Source organism: Lissotriton vulgaris, chromosome 1_1, assembly GCF_964263255.1.
Source record: "Lissotriton vulgaris chromosome 1_1, aLisVul1.2, whole genome shotgun sequence".
In the NCBI taxonomy this organism is placed as follows: Eukaryota; Metazoa; Chordata; class Amphibia; order Caudata; family Salamandridae; genus Lissotriton; species Lissotriton vulgaris.
In genome coordinates, this window is record NC_141685.1 from 224,093,071 (window position 1) to 224,112,549 (window position 19,479).

At 48.1% G+C, this 19,479-nt stretch overlaps 1 protein-coding gene across 1 annotated transcript in view; it reads left to right on the plus strand.

Annotated features, from left to right (window-relative positions):
* Positions 1-3,874: 3,874 nt before the first annotated feature.
* The window catches only part of DTX4 (deltex E3 ubiquitin ligase 4), a 64,628-nt gene continuing 49,023 nt past the window's right edge, over positions 3,875-19,479 (plus strand). Inside the window, exon 1 of the mRNA XM_086952232.1 lies at positions 3,875-4,727. Coding sequence (XP_086808358.1) covers positions 4,520-4,727 — 208 coding nt within the window. The 5' untranslated portion in view covers positions 3,875-4,519. The remainder of the gene's footprint in view (positions 4,728-19,479) is intronic.

Here is a 19,479-nt window from a genome sequence, read left to right on the forward strand (position 1 = left end):
TAAATATTGAACTTTGTACGTATCAATTTCCATTATTTGCCTGTACACTTGCAAGTGTGTTTATATCGTAAAGCACTTTAACACAGTTGTCCTATGTTCATGCTGAACAGAAAAATAACAGAGTATCTGCTGTCTGCCCTTGCTGAGGCCCTACACACATCCACTTCCTGTTAACTCAAGCTATCAGGAGGCTCTAGGCCAGTGGCCTTTAAATGTTTTAATGCTGTGCTCCTCCCCCACAATAAACAAAAATAATCATCAGCCCAAATCTAAATTTTTCACAATTATTCAATTAAACTAACAATATATTTATGTATTTGGTTTTATATAGCACGAGCAATATCCCGAAGTATATCAGAGTGCTTTACAAAAAGGATGTAAGGAAGGACATAAAAGCAATGTCGACATCAACTAAGAATACAAAAACAGGAAAAATTGCAAAATTACAAGGCAAATTAGACAGGGAGAGTAATACGGTAGACAGGTATACAGCAGGCTGTGCAGGGAGACACACAATGCGGTAGGGAAGAGCAGCATCAAATGTTGGTGCAATGGTTTGTAGGATTAATGGCTTCGGGCAGGTGAACTAGACCAATTAAGGTAAACATGTATTCACTAGGAATCTTTTGGCTTCCAGTTTGAAGGCAGTAGTTGAGGAGATTCATCGTATTTCCGGTGGGAGAGAGTTCCATATTTTGGGGCAGCGCCGGAGAAGGCTCGGTGAGAAGTCTCTTTTTGTTTACATATGTCTAGACTTATTTAAACAATGCAGTTGAGTTATGTTACAGTTTTAAAAATGCAATCAAATGCATGATTGGCAAACATACTAATCTGATCAGGCAGGCATTACTAATGTGTGAAAGTATCCAAGTGCGATTATTAGAAGTTGGGGTGGGGTTTGAGAATATTTGGAGTCCCTGCCCTTTTGAAACCTTTTCCCAGCCAGGATAGAAATGACAAAAGATGATAGCGATGCCCCATTACCTTTATGGTATCAAATGCCCTCTACTAACACGACTAGAATCTGGAACTCATTCACTCTGGACGCAAGCACCACCTCCTCCGCGGTGATCTTCAAAACAAACTGAAAGCCCTTCTCCTTCAAAGACATTTTAGCTAAAGACACTGTAGCTAAACCCATGAATTGGGATCATGCTCTCTCGCCTATCTGGGTTAGAACCACACTACCTCCATTTCATTAGATGCTACGTGGAGAATTGCACCAGTTGACAACTTATTTATTGATGTAACTACAACTACCTGCGTCTCGAAGAGTTGTAGATCTGTGCCTTCTGTAACGATGTACTATTTTCTAAAGATCGATTTTCTATTTAAAAAAATATATATTGTTCTTATGTAACGATCCATGTAACGATTTTGTTTTATCCATTGGAAACCACTCCAGCACCTTTGGAGAAATACGTAAGAAAGAAAGAAACCAAAAAGAAATGAATGAATGTTTGGCCGTGCAAAGTCTGGCTGCACATTAAAGCGTTGAATATCTATAGGTTCCATTTGATCAACGGGTATGCCTCTTCTCTTGCAATACTTCAGTCATCCGGCAGGTACCGCTGCCGCATTACTTTTTGCCTTCGGAGTGTTTTGCGGGCGCAGGGGCTGTGTTTGCCCCTTACCTGCCCGGGGCGGCCCCGGAGGAGGTGAAACCCAGCAGGTGCCACCCGAGCTGCCCTTCGACGCCGTCTCAGGTTCCTAATCCGAGGCGGCCTGGGAAGTGTTTGAATACATTTTGGATTACACTGCATTTTTTTGTAAAAGGAAAGCCCAGCAAATTATGAAAAAAAATGCACAAAGCCTGAAGGGGGCGGGCGCACAGGGAGTGGAGCGCACATCATCATCATCATCATCATAAAACTTTATTCTATTCAAAAAGAATCATAAAAGTATACATTTGGAACGGATGTATGACGGTACAATGCGTGCTTTTACAACGCGTACCGTTACGACGCAGGTTTTACAACGCAAGTCGTTACAACGACTTGCGTTGGGGGGCGCTGGATAGTGAATAGTTTAATTTACTATTCCAACTCCAGTCCCCGTGGATAGAAAGGAAGTTGTTGGATAGTAAATTAAACTATTACCTATCCTAGAGCGCTTTCCAGCGAAAGTCGTTGTAATGACTTTCGTTGTTAAACCTGCGTCGTAACGGTGCTTCGTTGTAAAAGTTCCGATGTAAAGGACGTTCCCCATTTGGGAACATACAAATTGACAAATGGTATTTCATATCAAAAAGGTTCAGACGCACAGCATACAGAAGGTCATAAGCACATTATCAGTAAACATTATATTCTATAAAAACACAGAGTTCAATAAAACATCTAATAAACACAATCTAACATGTATAAAGTGCACTGTGCATTTTTAAGTTACAATATCACATATATAAGTTGGTTAGCCTCTCACACTATCCAACCTAATTTTACAAATTTTTAGTTGCATATTTGCATATTCTGTCAACTAAAGAGACCGAAATAAAATTTACTATAGATTGTCAAACGACAGCATCATATATCTCAGTGTGTTAACCTCTCACGCCAACCCACTTGGTTTTTGCGAGATAGCTGCAAAGCGAAGAACAGATGAACAAAAAGTATATTCATATAAATTATAAATTTCATGATTTTCAATTTCTTTCAATTTAAAACACAAGGTGTCAAAACAAGAATCACATTATCGATAACGATTCCTAATTAAAAGTGCCAGTCTAATGAAGCTAAACATAGCGCTACATATAGCAGCTGTGTGTAATGATCTTAAATGCTCAAAACCCTCTTTAAAATTACATGGTCTGATTTCCCTTAGAATGGGTTTAATAAATCGGTCTCTTGGAGTCTTATAGAGAGTGCAAAAGAGTACAAAGTGCAAAGTGCATTGTTGGGCTTCATTATCACATTGGCATGGAGGTAGCCTCTCACACCAACCTCCTTGCTTCGGGAAGGCAACTAGGAAGTGCAGTGTATTTAATCAAAATCTTGTCAGATAAAAACACTATTGTGTGTGTACAGTAAACAATAGATAAAATTGGTGCTGTAGTTTACCTGCCTGGTGTAATGGTAGTTCATTTTTTTTGACGAACCCAAATTATTGCGGTATGCATTCTTAATTACCATCTTTGCATCTAATTTCATAGAATTTGGGTTATCATAAAAGTTTCCAAGGCCAATTTTATAAAAACTTTCCTTCACATAACACAACCATGGGATCGGCATGACATGATCCAAATGTACACAATCTTTGGAGAAATGCGTAAAGAAAGAAAGAAACCAAAAAGAAATGAATGAATGTTTGGCCGTGCAAAGTCACATTAAAGCTTTGAATATCTCTAGGTTCCATTTGATCAACAGGTATGCCTCTTCTCTTGCAATACTTCAATCATCCGGCAGGTGCCGCTGCCGCATTACTTTTCGCCTTCGGGGGGTTTTGCGGGCGCAGGGGCTGTGTTTGCCCCTTCCCTGCCTGGTGCGGCCCCGGAGGAGGTGAAACTCAGCAGGTGCCAGCCGAGCTGCCCTCCGACGCCATCTCAGGTTCCTAATCCGAGGCGGCCTGGGAAGTGTTTGAATGCATTTCGGATTACACTGCATTTTTTTGTAAAAGGAAAGCCCGGCAAATTATGAAAAAAATGCACAAAGCCTGAAGGGGGCGGGCGCACAGGGAGTGGGGGGCGGAGCGCACACAGGAGGGGGAGGGGGGCGTGAAAACTGGAGCATGAAATCCCGTCTGGGCCGATGCACTGAGGTGCGTGAGGAGCGGCGGTGGGAGGGAGGAGCGTGCAACTGGTTGTAAACACCCCTCCCCCCCCACACACACACAGACTGGGAGGAACGAGCCTCAGACACACAAAAGAGAAAGAAGCCCAAGGGGTGGGGGCTGAGTCACTCCCCCTCCACAGCCCAGCAATCAGGGCGCGGATTGCAACACACCCCGTGCATTGAAACCGGAGCAGGGACGGCGCCCAGAAGCAGGAAGGAGAGAGAGGAGCTGCAACAACAACAGAGCAGAGGAGGCTTCGGGGAGCGACCTGTGGCGATCGAGGGAACCCAGGGAATCCTGCCAGTCCCTTCCTGGCACCGTGGGCAGGATCCGGGCACACACACCATCACCTGTGACCCCATCAGAGGATCGCCTTGTTGCTGTTGCAAGGGACGCACAGCGCCCACCAAATCGCCTCCGGGCGCCTCCGAGTCTGCAGGATGCCCCAGGGCACCCGCTGCACGTGCTGCTGAGCATCGCGGGCAGGAATGGGGCTCCCAGGGCACACGCAGCGCTACATAGGGACCTAGGCGCTGTGTCGAAGCGCTACATCTGGACCAAGGGCAGTGTCGGAACGCTACATCGAGACCTAGGCGCTGTGTCGAAGCGCTACATCTGGACCTAGGCTCTGGGTACCCCAACACTGGTCGTGAACATGAGCCCCTCCGGCTGATCGCCGGTGCCCACCTCCCCGCTCCTGCCCCCACTCCCGCCCCCCCTGGAGCCCCCCGACCCCCCCTCCGGCCGCAGGATGCTGCTGGCCTCGGCCGTGGTGGTCTGGGAATGGCTGAACGAGCACGGCCGCTGGAGGCCCTACAGCCCGGCCGTCAGCCTGCACATCGAGGCGGTGATCCGGGCCAGTCCCCGCGGGGGCAGCGTGGCCCTTGGCCAGGCCGACCCCCGGCTGGCCCCCTACATCCTGGACCTGCAGTCCATGCACCAGTTCCGGCAGGACACAGGTGAGTCCACCGGAGCTCCCCACCCCCCGGGGGGCTGCTGGCACAGGAGGGAGAGGAGTGGTGTCCGAGGGACGTGGTCTCTAAAGACCCCCCCCCCCAGGGTTCCTAGTTGTGGGGGTGGGTTGTGGAGCATCTACGTGTGTTAGTTAGACAATAACTTTGTATTCAGCGCATGCCTCATTTCAGCCCGTTCTAGGCGCTTTATATAACAGGTGTTACTGATGCCCAGTTTACTGGTGCTCAGTTTGCCAACCTCTGAAGGGTGGGGGGCTGGTTCAGAATGTTTGGGGTTCAAACCCGTGGCCTGCTGAACAACATTTACGTCAGCAGCCAGCACTTCGCACTCTGAGCATCCTTCCGGCCACTCGGGGCGGTAAATTGGGAATGCGGTTTACTCTGTATCCGAATCCAAGGAATAATTTAAGAGTAGGGAAGAGGACGGCGAGCCTGGAAAGAGCACAGGGGACTCCCCCCCCCCCCCCCCCCCCCTTCACATGCAGGGTACAAGGATAGTCGGTGACCGGACTGTGTTAGCCACCTTGTTTGCTCTCTCTCCCTCCCCTGCACTGTTTACCTATTTTTCATGTTGTAGTTTTAATCTCTGTTTTGCTTCCTTCCCGCGATGTAAAGCAATTTTCTTCTATCTCTACTGTGTGTCTGTAAAGCGCTCTGATACCCACGGGTCAAGCCAGCGCTATATAAAACTGTTAAATAAATAATAAGTGCCTTGATGCCTTAGAATCCTTACTTAGGCGCCTGAGGGCAGGGGAGCTGAGGGAGCCTGAGGGTTAGAGAGGGACCCCTGTACTTTGGCGGGGTGGGGGGGGTGAGGGGCTTGATGACATGAACAGGCCGAGTTTAAGAACCTCAGGGACAGAGTTCTTGTAGCTCCTGTTGTTTAGGGTGGGGCGGCTCCCCCACCTCAGGGGTGGGGTGCATGTTTAAGACCACTAGGTTTTGTGAACTCGCTGCCTCTGTACTAAAAGGGTAGGAGTAAAGCGCCTCGCTGGCCGACGGGTGGAGTTCTTGAGAAAGCGTAAGTATCGATGAGAACCAGCTCTTTAGTGGAAGCTAGTTGTCCATGCCTAGAAGAAAAAACTTATTTTTTTAAGACCCTCCCTCACCAACCTAGTTGCTGGCATGCTTCATCGTTGGGTCCCGCGAAGGCACCGACTGCACCCTGAGTGTGCTTCGACACCTGACTACAGCGGAGCTGGTTTTGTGCTGTGAGAGTGAAGTGATGTGAATGAGTGTGAATTACAAGCTGTCCAATGGGTCCCGCATGACTAAAGGATTTTATTGATGGGCCCATGGCAGTTTTAAAAACAACAAGACTGATATATGAGGAGGTGCAATTATGTCTCCAATATCTTGTAAAAAATAGGTCGACATGTTTCAGCCAGACTATTATGTATGCTGGCTTCGTCAGGACCTGTGAGTAAGGTGAATAGGTGATGATCAGGTGTGGTTGGCTTGACCATAAGTGTTGTTGCACATGCTAAGGTGCGTTTAATGTGGGAGGACTTGTTCCTCTATTTGCTCAAAATGGTGAGATTTTCATATTGACCAACATGAATCCCAGGAGGGGGCTGGACCTGTAGTCACACATTCGTCAAGATCACTGGCCTGCTTCTCGATCATGCTACGGACGGCCACCGGGATTCCGTCGGTCCTTTAGAAAGCGTCTGCAGTTTAGTGGGGGACACGATGTGTCCTCTGGGGAGAGTGTTCTTGGCAAACACCCATAGGCTTACTGTTTCAGTTTATTTTATTTTGCAGAGTTACTTAAAACCAATGCAATGTGTGCGTAAAATAGAACCATGTATAAAATATTAATTCACAATCATAACAATTCAGCATAATTAAAACTGTAAAAGTCTGCGCCCTTTTCCATGGTGGAAAATGCTGCGTACACGGTACCACTCCAAGTCATAGCTTTAGGGATTTTAATTTCTGTGCTTTTGGGTAGCCCAGTTTAAAATGTTGTTGCAGGACTCGAGTCTTGTAAGAATTCAGAGTCATCCAAGCATGCGCTCTGGATGAAAAAGCTGCTTTATCCTCCACCAATGACTGTTTTTTCAACAACTTCCATTCGTGCATGATAAGCTTGTATTTGCCAGTGCCTCCTGAAGATACAGTCTTGCGGGTGACTCCTCCCTCTGTTGGAGGTCTTGCCAAGGGAGGTAGTTTAATGAGTTGGGGGTTGATGTTCTGATTTTATTCCAACAGTTGATGTATGCTCCATATCTGGCCCAGGTTTGCTTTAACAGGCCAAACTCCAGTCTAAGTTGCGCCGGGGAGGTGTAGTTCGGAGTCTAAACATAGTTCTGTTTGCTTTTACAATTGTTTTATCCAAAAGATTTGTATCTCTTCCTCGCAGAGCTTCGCTACCATAGGTGATTGTAGGTCGAATCTTAGCCTGTGCTACTGTTAGAAGAGGGCTCAGCGTGGGACCCAGTAGTTTGGCAGATAAACTGTTCATGGTTCTGGCAAGGATCATCCCTTTTCTTTTGATCTCTTGATGGCGGGGAAATGATCCTTCCTTGTCAAAGTAGACACCCAGATACTTCTAGGACTCTGCTGATTCAGTCTGTGCCGCCCATGTGCCATAGCTCCCTCTTTTTCTGTTTGCTGTTGTTTGTCATGGTTCTGGTTTTGTTTAAGTTTAGTGTCAGGCTGTTTTCTTCTGCATAGACCTGCAGTCCCGTTAAGAAGATATTGCAAGCCAACTACCGTATGGCTTAGCAGAACTGCGTCGTCTGCGTAAAGTAAGTTGGACAAGGTGGTGTCCCCCAGTCAGGGCGCGTGGGAGTTACATGTGTTGAGTGTCTGTGGTAAGTCTGCCATGAATAAGTTAAATAAAATAGGTGCCAACACGCAGCCCGGTTAAAGTCCTTTCGTTGTTTTAATTTTTCTTGTGAGATGAGTCCCAGATCCTAATTTTACCTGTACCCAGGTATCGGTATGTTAAAGCATTATCATTGATAAAATAGAGTTTGGAATGCCCCATCTGGCTAGACTGCTTTAAGTTGTACATTAGTTTTGCCCAGAAGTCCTGTTCCTAGTTATTGTTGATGTTCCATTTCAGCTTCTTTAGTTGAGTTCTTTGTTGCCGCAGGGATGAGAGGTGTAGTATATTCCCTGGATCGTGCCGCAGAGATCTTATGGAGCCATTTATCAATCTCTAAAGGACTTTTATTTGCACTTTTTCGGCCTTGGTTGTCTTTTTCTCTTGTGCAGGCACTGGAGAACGCCTCGTTTCATGTCAGTAGCTTTTAAATAGCTGAGGTTGATGATAAAGCATTCCCAGGTATATATACCATAGGCTTACTGAGGGACGGCACCTGTGCTTTGAGAGCAGAGCCCCTGAAGAGGCTGCAGTCTAGTAATGGGCTGCACCTGTGATGGTGTCTGCAGTGGTTGCGGGGACAGGTGGTGCTAGCAGTGGTCGCACCAGCAGTGTGTATGGCAGATGGGGTGGCAGGGACCTGTGGTGCCAGCAGTGGTCGCGGGGACAGGTGGTGCTAGCAGTGGTCGCACCAGCAGTGTGTATGGCAGATGGGGTGGCAGGGACCTGTGGTGCCAGAAGTGGTTGTGGGGACAGGTGGTGCTAGCAGTGGTCGCACCAACAGTGTGTATGGCAGATGGGGTGGCAGGGACTGATGGTGCCAGCAGTGATCGTACCAGCAGTGTGTAATCCAGAAGAGGTGGGAGTGACCGGTGGTGTCAGTCATGGTGGTAGGGATAGGTGGTAACAGCAGTGGTCGCAGGGACAGGTGGTGCTAGCAGTGGTCGCACCAGCAGTGTGCATGCCAGAAGTGGCGGCAGGGACAGGTGGTGCCAGAAATGGTCGCAGGGACAGGTGGTGCTAGCAGTGGTCGTGGGGACAGGTGTTGCTGGCAGTGGTCATACCAGAAGTGGCGTCAGGGTCAGGTCGGTGCCAGACGTCGTTGCACAAGCAGGGCATTTCTCTGCCTTCTAAAAGTGAAACCAGCTAGACAGGGAAATGTTATGTTATGTTAATAAAATGTATAAAGCGCGCTGTCACCAGGAGGTTTCATGGCGCTGATCAAGGCAATTGTCAAGACGGAGGCAGATTACACATGTGCTTGCACGAACAAACAGGTCTTAAGCATCTTTCTGAATCCCAACAAGTTGTCACACATCCGAATTGCTAATGGTAGGAAATTCCAACATTTTGGGGCAAGGTGAGTAAACCTGCACACTCCCTGGTGTTTAAGCTTAAAGGTGGGGTAGTCAGTAACTGAAGATGGGCAGACCGTAGGTTGCGGAGTGGAACATGCATTACTATCAGGCAGCTAATAAATTTGGGGCTCCAGCCATGCAGAGCTTTAAAAATTATACACCCTGTCTTAAAGGCAGCACGTTGGGCAATCGGTAGCCAGTGAAGTTTGTCCAGCAAAGGTCTAGCAGACTGCCATCTAGGTTGCTTCTGGATTAACCTAGCGGCCTGATTCTGTATCATTTGGAGGCGTTTTAAGTAAATATAATGGTAGGCCTAGGTAGATGGATTTGGAGAAGTCGAGACGAGAAGGTACTAGAGCTATCACAACCTGTGTACGGGCTGAGTGGGTCAGTAGGTGAGCAATTTACCAATTCCTGCGTAGTTGGCAAAAGCAGGTCGAGACCACTGTCTTCACTTGGCCTCTGAGTGATAGGTCTGCATTTATGATGACCCCGAGACTTTTCACAGATGGTTAGGGGGATTCCCAATTCCGCCGGCCAGTAGTGTGGGCCCCAGGAAAACTCACTCTTCCCAGGCAGGATTAGTTCAGTCTTGCCAGGGTTAAGGTCCATCCGACGCTGGATATGAAGCATGGTAGCTTGAGATTGATGGGCAGAGTCGGAGGAGTCGTCCAAGATGAAGACGAGCTGAAGGTCATCCGCATAATCGAAGGTGGTTACCGTCCTGTCTTTTAAGGAGTGGATCATGGGCAGGAAGTAAAGATTAAACAGAAGTGGAGATAGGGACGAACCCTGTGGTACTCCACATGTAGTAGCAATCTTAGGGGCAGTATAAGGAGCGATTTAATCCAGTTGTAAGCGGAGCCCTGTATGCCGGCCTGCTCGACACGGTCCAACTTGATTTTATGCGATTTTATGGTCGACTGTGTCGAAAGCGGACGACAAATCCAGAAGCACCAAAGCCTGCGAGACGCCCTTATCAGCATTCGCTCTCAGAGTGTCCAGCATAGCCAGAATTACAGACTCCGTTAAGTGGGCGGGCCGAAAGCCCGCCTGGTGCGGCTCGAAGTATTCTGACTGTTCGATAAAGTTAGATAGACCATTAGTGACACAGGGCTCTAAGATCTTAGCCAAAAAAGGGAGGAGGGGAATAGACCGATAAATAGAAAGATTCACAGGGTCAGCTCCCGGTTTCTTTAATAAAAGGACCACTATTGCGTTCTTAAAAGCGCTAGGGACCTTACCCTGCGTGAGAGACTCATTAAGGAAGGGTAACACGCTATGTGGTAAGGCAGAGAGCGCGTCCCTCATAATGTGGGGAGGTCAGCAGTCCTTAGGGGAGCCAGATTTGACGCGAGTCAATAAGTCTGCTAAAGTCTGAGGGCAGGTGATAGGAAAATGATCCAAAGTGGGTGTATTGGTTATCAGGTGATCCGAGGGTTCCCTGTATGATGTAGTAATATAGGCCCAGATGCATCAAATGGTTTTGCCCATTCTGTGTCTATGGGAAAATGTGTTCATGCAAATGGCCTATAATGTTTCATTGCTTGGTATCTCTATTTGGTGTGCCTCGTACTCGCCTTTTCCAAGTATTCGGGACACAATCCCCCCCACAGAGAGGCCAAGCAATGGCCCACCTCTTGTGTGGTGTGTGTGTGTGTGCTCAGTACAAACACAGCTGTCCTCGAAGGCCGGCCTGGGTGTGTATGGAGGACTGTGGTGCAGCAGAGCTCAACACAAGCACTGCACTGTCCAGAGACGTCATTCGTTTATCTCTCTCTCTCACCCAGAAGCAAAACTTCACGCGGGAGTGTAAACTCCCGCTCCCCTCAATGCACATATTGAGCATTTTCCATACTCTTCCCGATCTTCGCGGCTAAGGGGCACTGCAATGTGAGCGACAGTCATGTAGCCAGGATCACACAAGTTGATCTCTTGTGAGCCGGGATTAGAAGGCGTCAGCTGGTTTCGCGGTGCAGCTCTTGAAGCCTCAAGTTCATCTGTGACATTCGGTCTGACTTTGCAAACCCCGCCGCTCTGCAGTGCAGGCCTGGTGCACCCGCCTCCTCATTTGAGGGTTTCGGGGTGAACACGTCACAGGGTAGAGACCTTTCAAAGTTGCTGAATCTTTCCGTCCACGGCTCTGGGGACTACGTGTGTCTGTGTCTTTTTTTAAACGCACGTAGTGTGAGGCGCACATTCCCACCAGCACAGCGAAGACTCCGCCCCCTCGCCTCGCCACAGCACCCACAGAAAGCAGGCTTTCTGCTCATGTAGGTCTTTTAAAAAAAAATTCTCCCTAATTGGGGTGTCATGGAGACTTTTTCTGTCACGTGTTCTGCCTACAGAGCATTTTGCAAGAAGGGGTATGTGAAAGGGGTGCAGTGGGGGAGGGGCACAGGGCGGGTTGGTCCTCTCATACCCCAGCAGCAGAGCCCTCCGGGGGATGTCTCGCCACAGCTGCCAGTGCTGAATTCGTATGGAATGGGTTCCGGGTGTGTATAGCGCCATCTGCCACTGGTGTGACTCCATGGCGCTCTCTTGGTCTCGGTGCCTTTAACGTGTGGTTCTTGCTTTCCATCACAGGGTTCTGTGTTCTTGGTTGGTTGTATGTGGTTAGTAAGGGTTTCTATCAGAAGTGATTGTGTTTTGTAGGTCGGTTGTGTGTGGTTAGTATATTTCCATCAAGCAGTTGTGTATGGTTGGTGGTGTGTGGTTAGTATAAGTTTGTATCAAGCAGTGGTATTGTGTGTGGTTAGTATAAGTGTGTATCAAGCAGGTGTATTGTTAGTCTGTTGGTTGTGTGTGGTTGGTATGGGTTTCCTTCAAGCAGTCGTTTATTGCTGGTTGTGTCTAGTATTATGGGTTGGTTCCTTGTGTGTGGTTAGAATGACTTTCTGTAAGGTGATTTATTGTTAGTTGTGTGGGTGGTTAGTATGGGTTTCTATCAGATGATTGTGTTTTGTTGGTTACTTGTGTGCTAGTATGGGTTTCTATCAGGCGGTTGTGCACTGTTGATTGCGTGTGTGTGGGCGGTGTGGGTTGCTATCAGATGATTGTTTATTGTTGGTTGCTTGTGTGTGGTCCGTATGGGTTTCTATCAGGTGGTTGTACATTGTTGGTTGCTTGTGTGTGGTCCGTATGGGTTTCTATCAGGTGGTTGTACATTGTTGGTTGCTTGTGTGTGGTCAGTATGGGTTTCTATCAGGTGGTTGTACATTGTTGGTTGGTTATGTGTGGTCAGTATGGGTTTCTATCAGATTGGGTGCTTGTGTGTGGTCAGTATGGGTTTCTATCAGATGATTGTGTATTGTTGGTTGCATGTGTGCGGTTAGTATGGGTTTCTATCAGATTGGGTGCTTGTGTGTGGTCAATATGGGTTTCTATCAGATGATTGTGTATTGTTGGTTGCATGTGTGTGGTTAGTATTGGTTTCTATTGCGTGGTTGTCTGTTGTTGGTTGCTTGTGTGGAGTCAGTATGGGTTTCTATCAGGTTGTTGTGTATTGTTGGTTACTTGTGTGTTAGTATGGGTTTCTATCAGGTGGTTGTGCATGTTGTGTGTGCTCAGTATGAGTTTCTATCAGATGATTGTGTATTTTTGTTTGCTTGTGTGTGGTTAGTAGATAATAGTGCTTTAGAATCCCTTGTCTACTCATGGCTTGTGATGGTGAATGTAAAAGTAAAGTAATTGACCCAAATAAAGTCCTTTTCAGTAACTGGTGTACGAATGACTGTCTGGATATCACGGGTGAGGTGGTCAGTCAGACCTATCGAGACATATATTGGGTTGTTTTGGTTCACCTTTTCTACCATTGGCTTTCTTCAACCGGTGTCATTCAGTTATTGGCTTGAGACATTGTCAGTCATGTTTTTGGCTCATACCAGTGGAATAAGCGAATCTCACCTTTGGCTATTGGCTGTCTGGATGTATCCTTCCACCTTTCTGGGGTGCTTGCATTGAGTTGCATGGTGGTTTGTTTATGTGAACAGGCCTCACCAGCTAGCGGTATAGCTGTGTGCAGCACTCGTCTTTGCATGAAAACAGGATAGTCTGGAATCTGCAGGTCAAAGACACTGCAGTTCGACCGTGCGCCTCGTTTCCAGGCTCTTTATACTAACCATTAATATGAATCTGAAGCCAGCAGGACACATCTCCCAGAATGCACCGAACTGTTAAGTGAACGCCGAGGTCTGCTAAGAGTGGTGACCTGCCCCTTTCTGCACCGTTTACTCCGTAACCCCTGGGCGCCTTCTAGTGCTTCGAAGCAGCATACTGGTGCTACATCCAGATCAGAAATTAAATATATTTAAGTTTCAGAAGGCGGTTCGCCTTGTGGTTTGCCCCGTCTGTATGCCTTGGGCCACACTGACCCTTCTCTGCTCCAACAAGGGTAAAAAACAGCATGTTACACTCTGCGCATCTGCAGGTATGGTTTGCGCCACCTGCGCTGTAGTTCTAAAGACGGGTATATATATAACCGTGCTTGGGGCACAAGGAGTTAAATCCCTGCAGTGAGATCCACTCACAGTTCCAGGCTTTGGGTGTAAGGCGGCCATGGTACCTCTCACCTGTCCACTGGGGCACTGTAATGCTACACTTATTTTAACTAGCATGACACTAATATGTGTAGTGCATGTTTGATTGCCACTGAACACGAGCCAGTGGTTTCACCCACCTGTTTCCTCATTTCACGTAAATGCCTTCATTTCTGTGAAATCCATGTTTCGTCCAATGGGAGGCCTTGCCTCAGCCTCATGTACTTTCCTCTCGCTCATTGGCCTCCGAGCAGGGCAGCCCTTTAAACAATGGCGGCGCCAAACCAGCCTTTCGAAAGTGGCAGCCACCTGCCTCACTGTATTGAAGTGGGTGAAAAAAGTGGTTTGGGTGCTTCCTTGCTCCACCCAGAAAACGGTGGTCCAGGCACGTGTGACCTCCAGAATGGGTCATGGCAACGTTCTTTATCTAGGGGCCGATGAAGATATAGTGTGGAAGCTACAGGTAGTGCAAAACGCGGCAGCGAGATTATTATGTGGTGTTCCCAAATTCACTTCCATCACCAGCTACTTACACCATCTCCACTGGCTGAAGGTGGGAAGGCGTGGTTTTCCCGCTGTGCGCTGAGATTTTTTAAAACCCGCGTTACATGACGAGCTCAGCTCGTCATGAGCGTACAAGAACCGTAACTCATGACGAGCTGAGCTCGTCATGAGCGTCAAAGGGGTTAAAGCACCGAGCTTTTGATTTCAGATCAAGTTTGGCACTGCTGCTCAGTCTCTGCAGGCCTTGGCCCAACCTTACTATCCTTCACGGCAGCTGCGGTTTACTACTCAGGGAAAAATTTTGGTCCCAGGATTAGACTCTCACGGATGGGAGGTCGCTCTTTTGCCTTTCTTGGTCCTACTTTGTGGAACACTTTGCCTGCATCTCTTCGGCTTGAAACAAATTTCGCAAGTTTTCGCAAGAATTTAAAAACATGGCTATTTAACCAATAATTTCCATGCTTACTCCCAGCCTGGCTGGTGCCGGGAACCCCTTTTTGGGTAGCTGTGCACCTTACAAAAGTAATTTAACGTAACATAACATCCACGGTCCAATCAGCATTCTGCTCATGTCCTGTAAACAGAGCCGGAACGGTCCAATTGCAGCCAGCCCCCATTTTCAGCTCCGCTTCAAAGCTCTCACACTTGGCCCCTGAATGTGCTTTTATCAAATCAAAGTGTGCGGTTTCTAAAACTGAACATTCTCAACTATGTATGAAAATCTGTTTCTCTCCTTTTCACTACAGACAACAAAACAGTACATTCAAGTATGTCATTTGCTATAACATTTCCTTTTTTTTCTCTAAAGGGTTTATGCTCATATGTAATATAAATTGGGTTGTGTGAAATTGTACTATTGACTTCTTTGGTTCATGGTGACTTTTACATAATTCTTAGGTTTCGTCTTTTTTTTAGGGAGTTTTATATGGCGCGAAACTTGACTTAAAGGTATTGGGCGCTTTACATAGCACCAGTTGCGTTATAGACGGACACATTCATTTTCGTTAGGCACCTGTGGTTTTTGTTGTTTCTAAGTCCACTCAATCTTAATATAGGCCTATAATAAAGGGTCACTTTTTATACGGTACCTCTTTCAGAGAGATCTCTAAAATAGACCCATTTTCATTTGTATTTATTATTTATAATGTTATAGAGTGCACAGCTACCCTAAATGGGTTTCCGGGCAATTAGCAAAAGGAACATAAATCCCTATTACCAGCTTAAAACAAGCAGGCCTTCAGACCCTTACAAGCAGAGAGGTGCAATTCCTCAGGGGTTCAGGAAGAGTTCCACAGTTTCGGACCCACGACTGCAAAAGAGTGCCCGCCCATACGGGCCTCGCGAACCCTAGGCCCAGTCCATAAGGCCTGGTTCAAAGGCCTCCGCGTCCGTAAAGCCTGTGGTGGAGCCATTGTTGTGATAATACATCACTTGTGGCTGGAGTTAATGTTAAGTGGTATTTATATAGCGCCTATCACCGGCAGGTCTCTTAGCGCTTGAAGGAGAGTGGCCAAAAGCTACTAAACTGTGTCCTAGACAGTGCTTGGATATGGAGCTGGACCTCTCTGAACAGAAATGGAGTCTGATTGTGATGTGTGTGTATGTGCTGGAATCCCCTCACAGATGTCCCCAGACACAGCCTCCCCTCTCCCTCCCTCTGATAGGCTGAGACAGTGACTGGCAGGGGGCGTGACCTTCATAGAAATAGAAGGGCTACCATCTGGTGTGTCTGGGGGATGGTGGAGGCTTGGGGGAGCCTGTTGAGTCTCTTCCCATCGCTAGACAATGCATTCCCCGACAGACTAGGACTAGGAAAGAATACACTGGCAGCTGTGCGGGTGAAGGGTGGGAGCCCCCCCAGTTCAGGGTCCCTAAGTCTGTGAGCTTCTGATGGGGGTAGGGGGAGACACAGTAGAGAGGGGGGTAGAGGCAGGGAAGAAGGGGTCCTTGGTATGCTGTGTCATCCTCACGATCCTATGCCCTGGTTCTGCCCATTTCCACCCCTCACTCTCACATTGGGGAGAGTGATAATGGGCACACCTTCACATGAGCTTCCAGCGCATTGTTCTTTAATAAACACAGTACTTGAAGGGATGTATGTCGTTACAACGCATACTTTTACTCCGCGTACCATTACAACGCGGTATTTACAACGCATACCGCTACAACGCATAGCGCTTTGGGGTGCTGGATAGTGGTAAGTATAATTTACTATTCTAACTCCAGTCCCCGTGGACCCTAGGGAAGGTGTTGGATAGTAAATTAAACTTACCTCTTATCCTAGAGCGCCCCCCAGCGCAATGCGTTGTAACGGTATGCGTTGTAATGTCTGCGTTGTAGTGGTAGTGCGGAGTAAAAAATGCGTTGTAACAGGTGAATACCACTTGAAGCATTGACCGGCGTGTGTGAGGGTGGTGGCAGAGGAGATGTCCCTTGCTCTGTTGTGAGGAATGACTGGCAGGTGGATGGGCCTGGTGGAGCTATAAAGTGCTGTATAGGAATAGTGGTTGACCCTGGCTGTGCTGTGAGAGTGAATGAGCCTGGCTCTGCTGTGAGAGTAGACGGCAGAGTGGTTGACCCTGGATCTGCTGTGAGAGGAGACGGGCAGAGTAGCTGAGCCTGGTTGTGCTGTGAGGGTTGAACTGGACACAGTGTTTAGTCCTAGCTCCACTGTGAGGTATTAAAAGAGCAGAGTGTCCTGCCTGTGTGGGGTGAAGCTCTTGCATCTCTTGCTGTGTCACCTGTTTTATGGATCCTATGTTTCAAGTTGTTGAACCCTTCCTCTGCTCCCTCGGCAACACCTGCACCTGTCCTTTGTGGTGGTGTATTGCTGGGAAGATAGGCAGCATATAAAAGAGCCACAGAGATAGGCAGAACATAAGATTTTGTGCCCTGAGGAATGCTTATCTGCAACTAAATTGGCTGAAACGTGTTGATGATTAAGGCATAAAATGACCCTATAAAACCCCCTTTATGTGTTTTTATCTGTTCAGAGGGAGGTGTGATTAAAATGTTTAGGTTTTCTACCCCTTCCCAATTTCAGTTTGACCTTGTGATATTATTTCATTGTCTATCATCTGCGGCATAATCTGCAGATGTTAACCTCGTAAACATGTTTCTCGCTCATTCGAATCAAAAGTTACTAGAAACCTAGCAACAAGTGGTGCAGCGCAGCGACAGGCCCTCTGCAAAGGTGGACTGGTCTCCTTTCTATTATTAATTGCTGCATTTGGGTGTTAAACTGGTACTAACGAGGGGAAACTTGTGTCCAGGCAGTGTTGACCTGTCTTAAAATGTCAAAATAAGGAAGTAATAGTATCACAAGGTGTGCCACACACTTTGCCTGTTTTTTTGCCTCATAATTTGGGCCTCCCCTGCCGCATACTTCCAGTGGCCCTGCTTGAGAGCTATGCAAAAGGGACTCCTTTTGTAGGAGATCTTTCCCATCTCTGCGGTTTCAGATACCGTTTATCCGGAATTCTGCCTGGGGCATCTTTTCTTCCTTTTCGACAGTGAGTGTAAAATCAGTTTTTTTTAGACCCGACCTTGGATCTTGCAGGGCCGCTTCCCACACCTCCACCTGCGACAAGTGAACACCCGAGATGTATTTTCACAAGAGAAGAGAAGCCCTCGGTCTGCGGCGTCTTTAAACCCCCTCCCTCCTGAGGAGGGGTGGGGGGGCAGGAGCCGAGACCCCGTCAGAGTTGGACAATGGGGGCTTCATTCCAGCCTCATTTGGGATGCAGCCCGTCCTGGGAACCGCGCGCCCCCTTTGTCAGCCCTTGGCAGCTGTGTTTGAGGAGAACCCCCCCTCCCCCGGGGCCCTCCCAGACCCTCGGAGGCTCAGGGTGTGAGCATTGCTGGAGGGGCCTTCTCAGGCGGGGAGGGCCTCGAGGCGCAGGGAGGCATGAGGGGCTGCACAAAGACTATTTGCAAGGCACAGGGGCCGACTAACTCGAGGGATAGCTCTGCTGTCTGAGGCCTGAGCATGTGAGGTCTCTGTGACCTGAGGGATAGCTCTGCTGTCTGAGGCCTGAGCATGTGAGGATACCGTATCTCGAGAGATGGCTCTGCTGTCCGAGGCCTGAGCATTTGAGGTTACTGTAACTCGAGGGATGGCTCTGCTGTCTGAGGCCTGAGCATGCGAGGTTACTGTAACTCGAGAGAGAGCTCTGCTGTCTGAGGCCTGAGCATGTGAGGTTATTGTAACTCGAGGGATAGCTCTGCTGTCTGAGGCCTGAGCATGTGAGGTTACTGTAACTCGAGAGATAGCTCTGCTGTCTTAGGCCTGAGCATGTGAGGTTATTGTAACTCGAGGGATAGCTCTGCTGTCTGAGGCCTGAGCATGTGAGGTTACTGTAACTAGAGGGATAGCTCTGCTGTCTGAAGCCTAAATATGTGAGGTCACTTTAAGACTGAAATTGCTCTGCTGTGTGAGGCCTGAGCATGTGAGGTTACTGTAACTCGAGGGATAGCTCTGCTGTCTGAGGTCTGAGTTCGCTGTAACCCTAAGGGATGGCTCTGCTGTGTAAGGCCTGAGCCTGTGAGGTCACTGTAGCTCAAGGGATCGCTCTGCTGTCTGAGCATGTAAGCGAGGGATAGTTCTCCTGTCTGAGGCAAGAGAGTAGCCAGAAAATGAAAACACCCTCCACTCTGATCCTTACCTCGAATGTCGTCAGGTGAGCGAAGCAAGTAAGCCATACCCAGCCTTGCTGAGCTCCCTTCATCCCACCCTCCGTCCGTTTGTCTCTCCGTCCTTTAAGACTTTCATGCATCCATCCATCTCTTCATGTTTCCCTCCAACCATCCTTTCACCTTTCCATCCTTCCTTTACCATTCGCTCTATCCATTCTTTCATCACTACACTCTTCCATCAATCGCTCTGTTCTTCCACTTCGTCATTCAGCCATCCATTCATCCATCATCCATCATTTGACCCTCCTTTTATCGGTTCACCCATCCCTCCAGACTTCCATTTGTCCGTCCATCACTGATCCAGCCTTTCTCAATCCCAGTCATTCTTTCACTCACCCATGTAAATGTTGTTTTCATCCACCACTGGTCCTTTCATCCTTGCCTGTGAACTGGCCTTTCTTCTGGTCAGTTTCTTTCCTCTTTGTTCGCCATACATTGCACTCTTCATTCCAGCCCTTCTCTCACATTCGGAGTAGCATGGCCAGTGTATTGTGGGAAACACATGCCCACCTAGCTGGCATTTAATTGTAAAGTTCAGTTTGCCTCTGTGCCTCATGGACTGCACCTCCTCAAACTTTTTTCCTCTTTCCCTCATCATTTCACCTTTTGGGCCTCCCCCCCCCCCCCCTGCTTAAGCTGAGAAAGCGGGGGTTCACTACCTCACTGGTCTGAGGTTGCTGTAAGCCTGAGGGATAGCTCTGCTGTCTGAGGCCTGAGCATGAGAGGTCTCTGTGACCTGAGGGATAGCTCTGCTGTCTGAGGCCTGAGCATGTGAGATCTCTGTGACCTGAGGGATAGCTCTGCTGTCT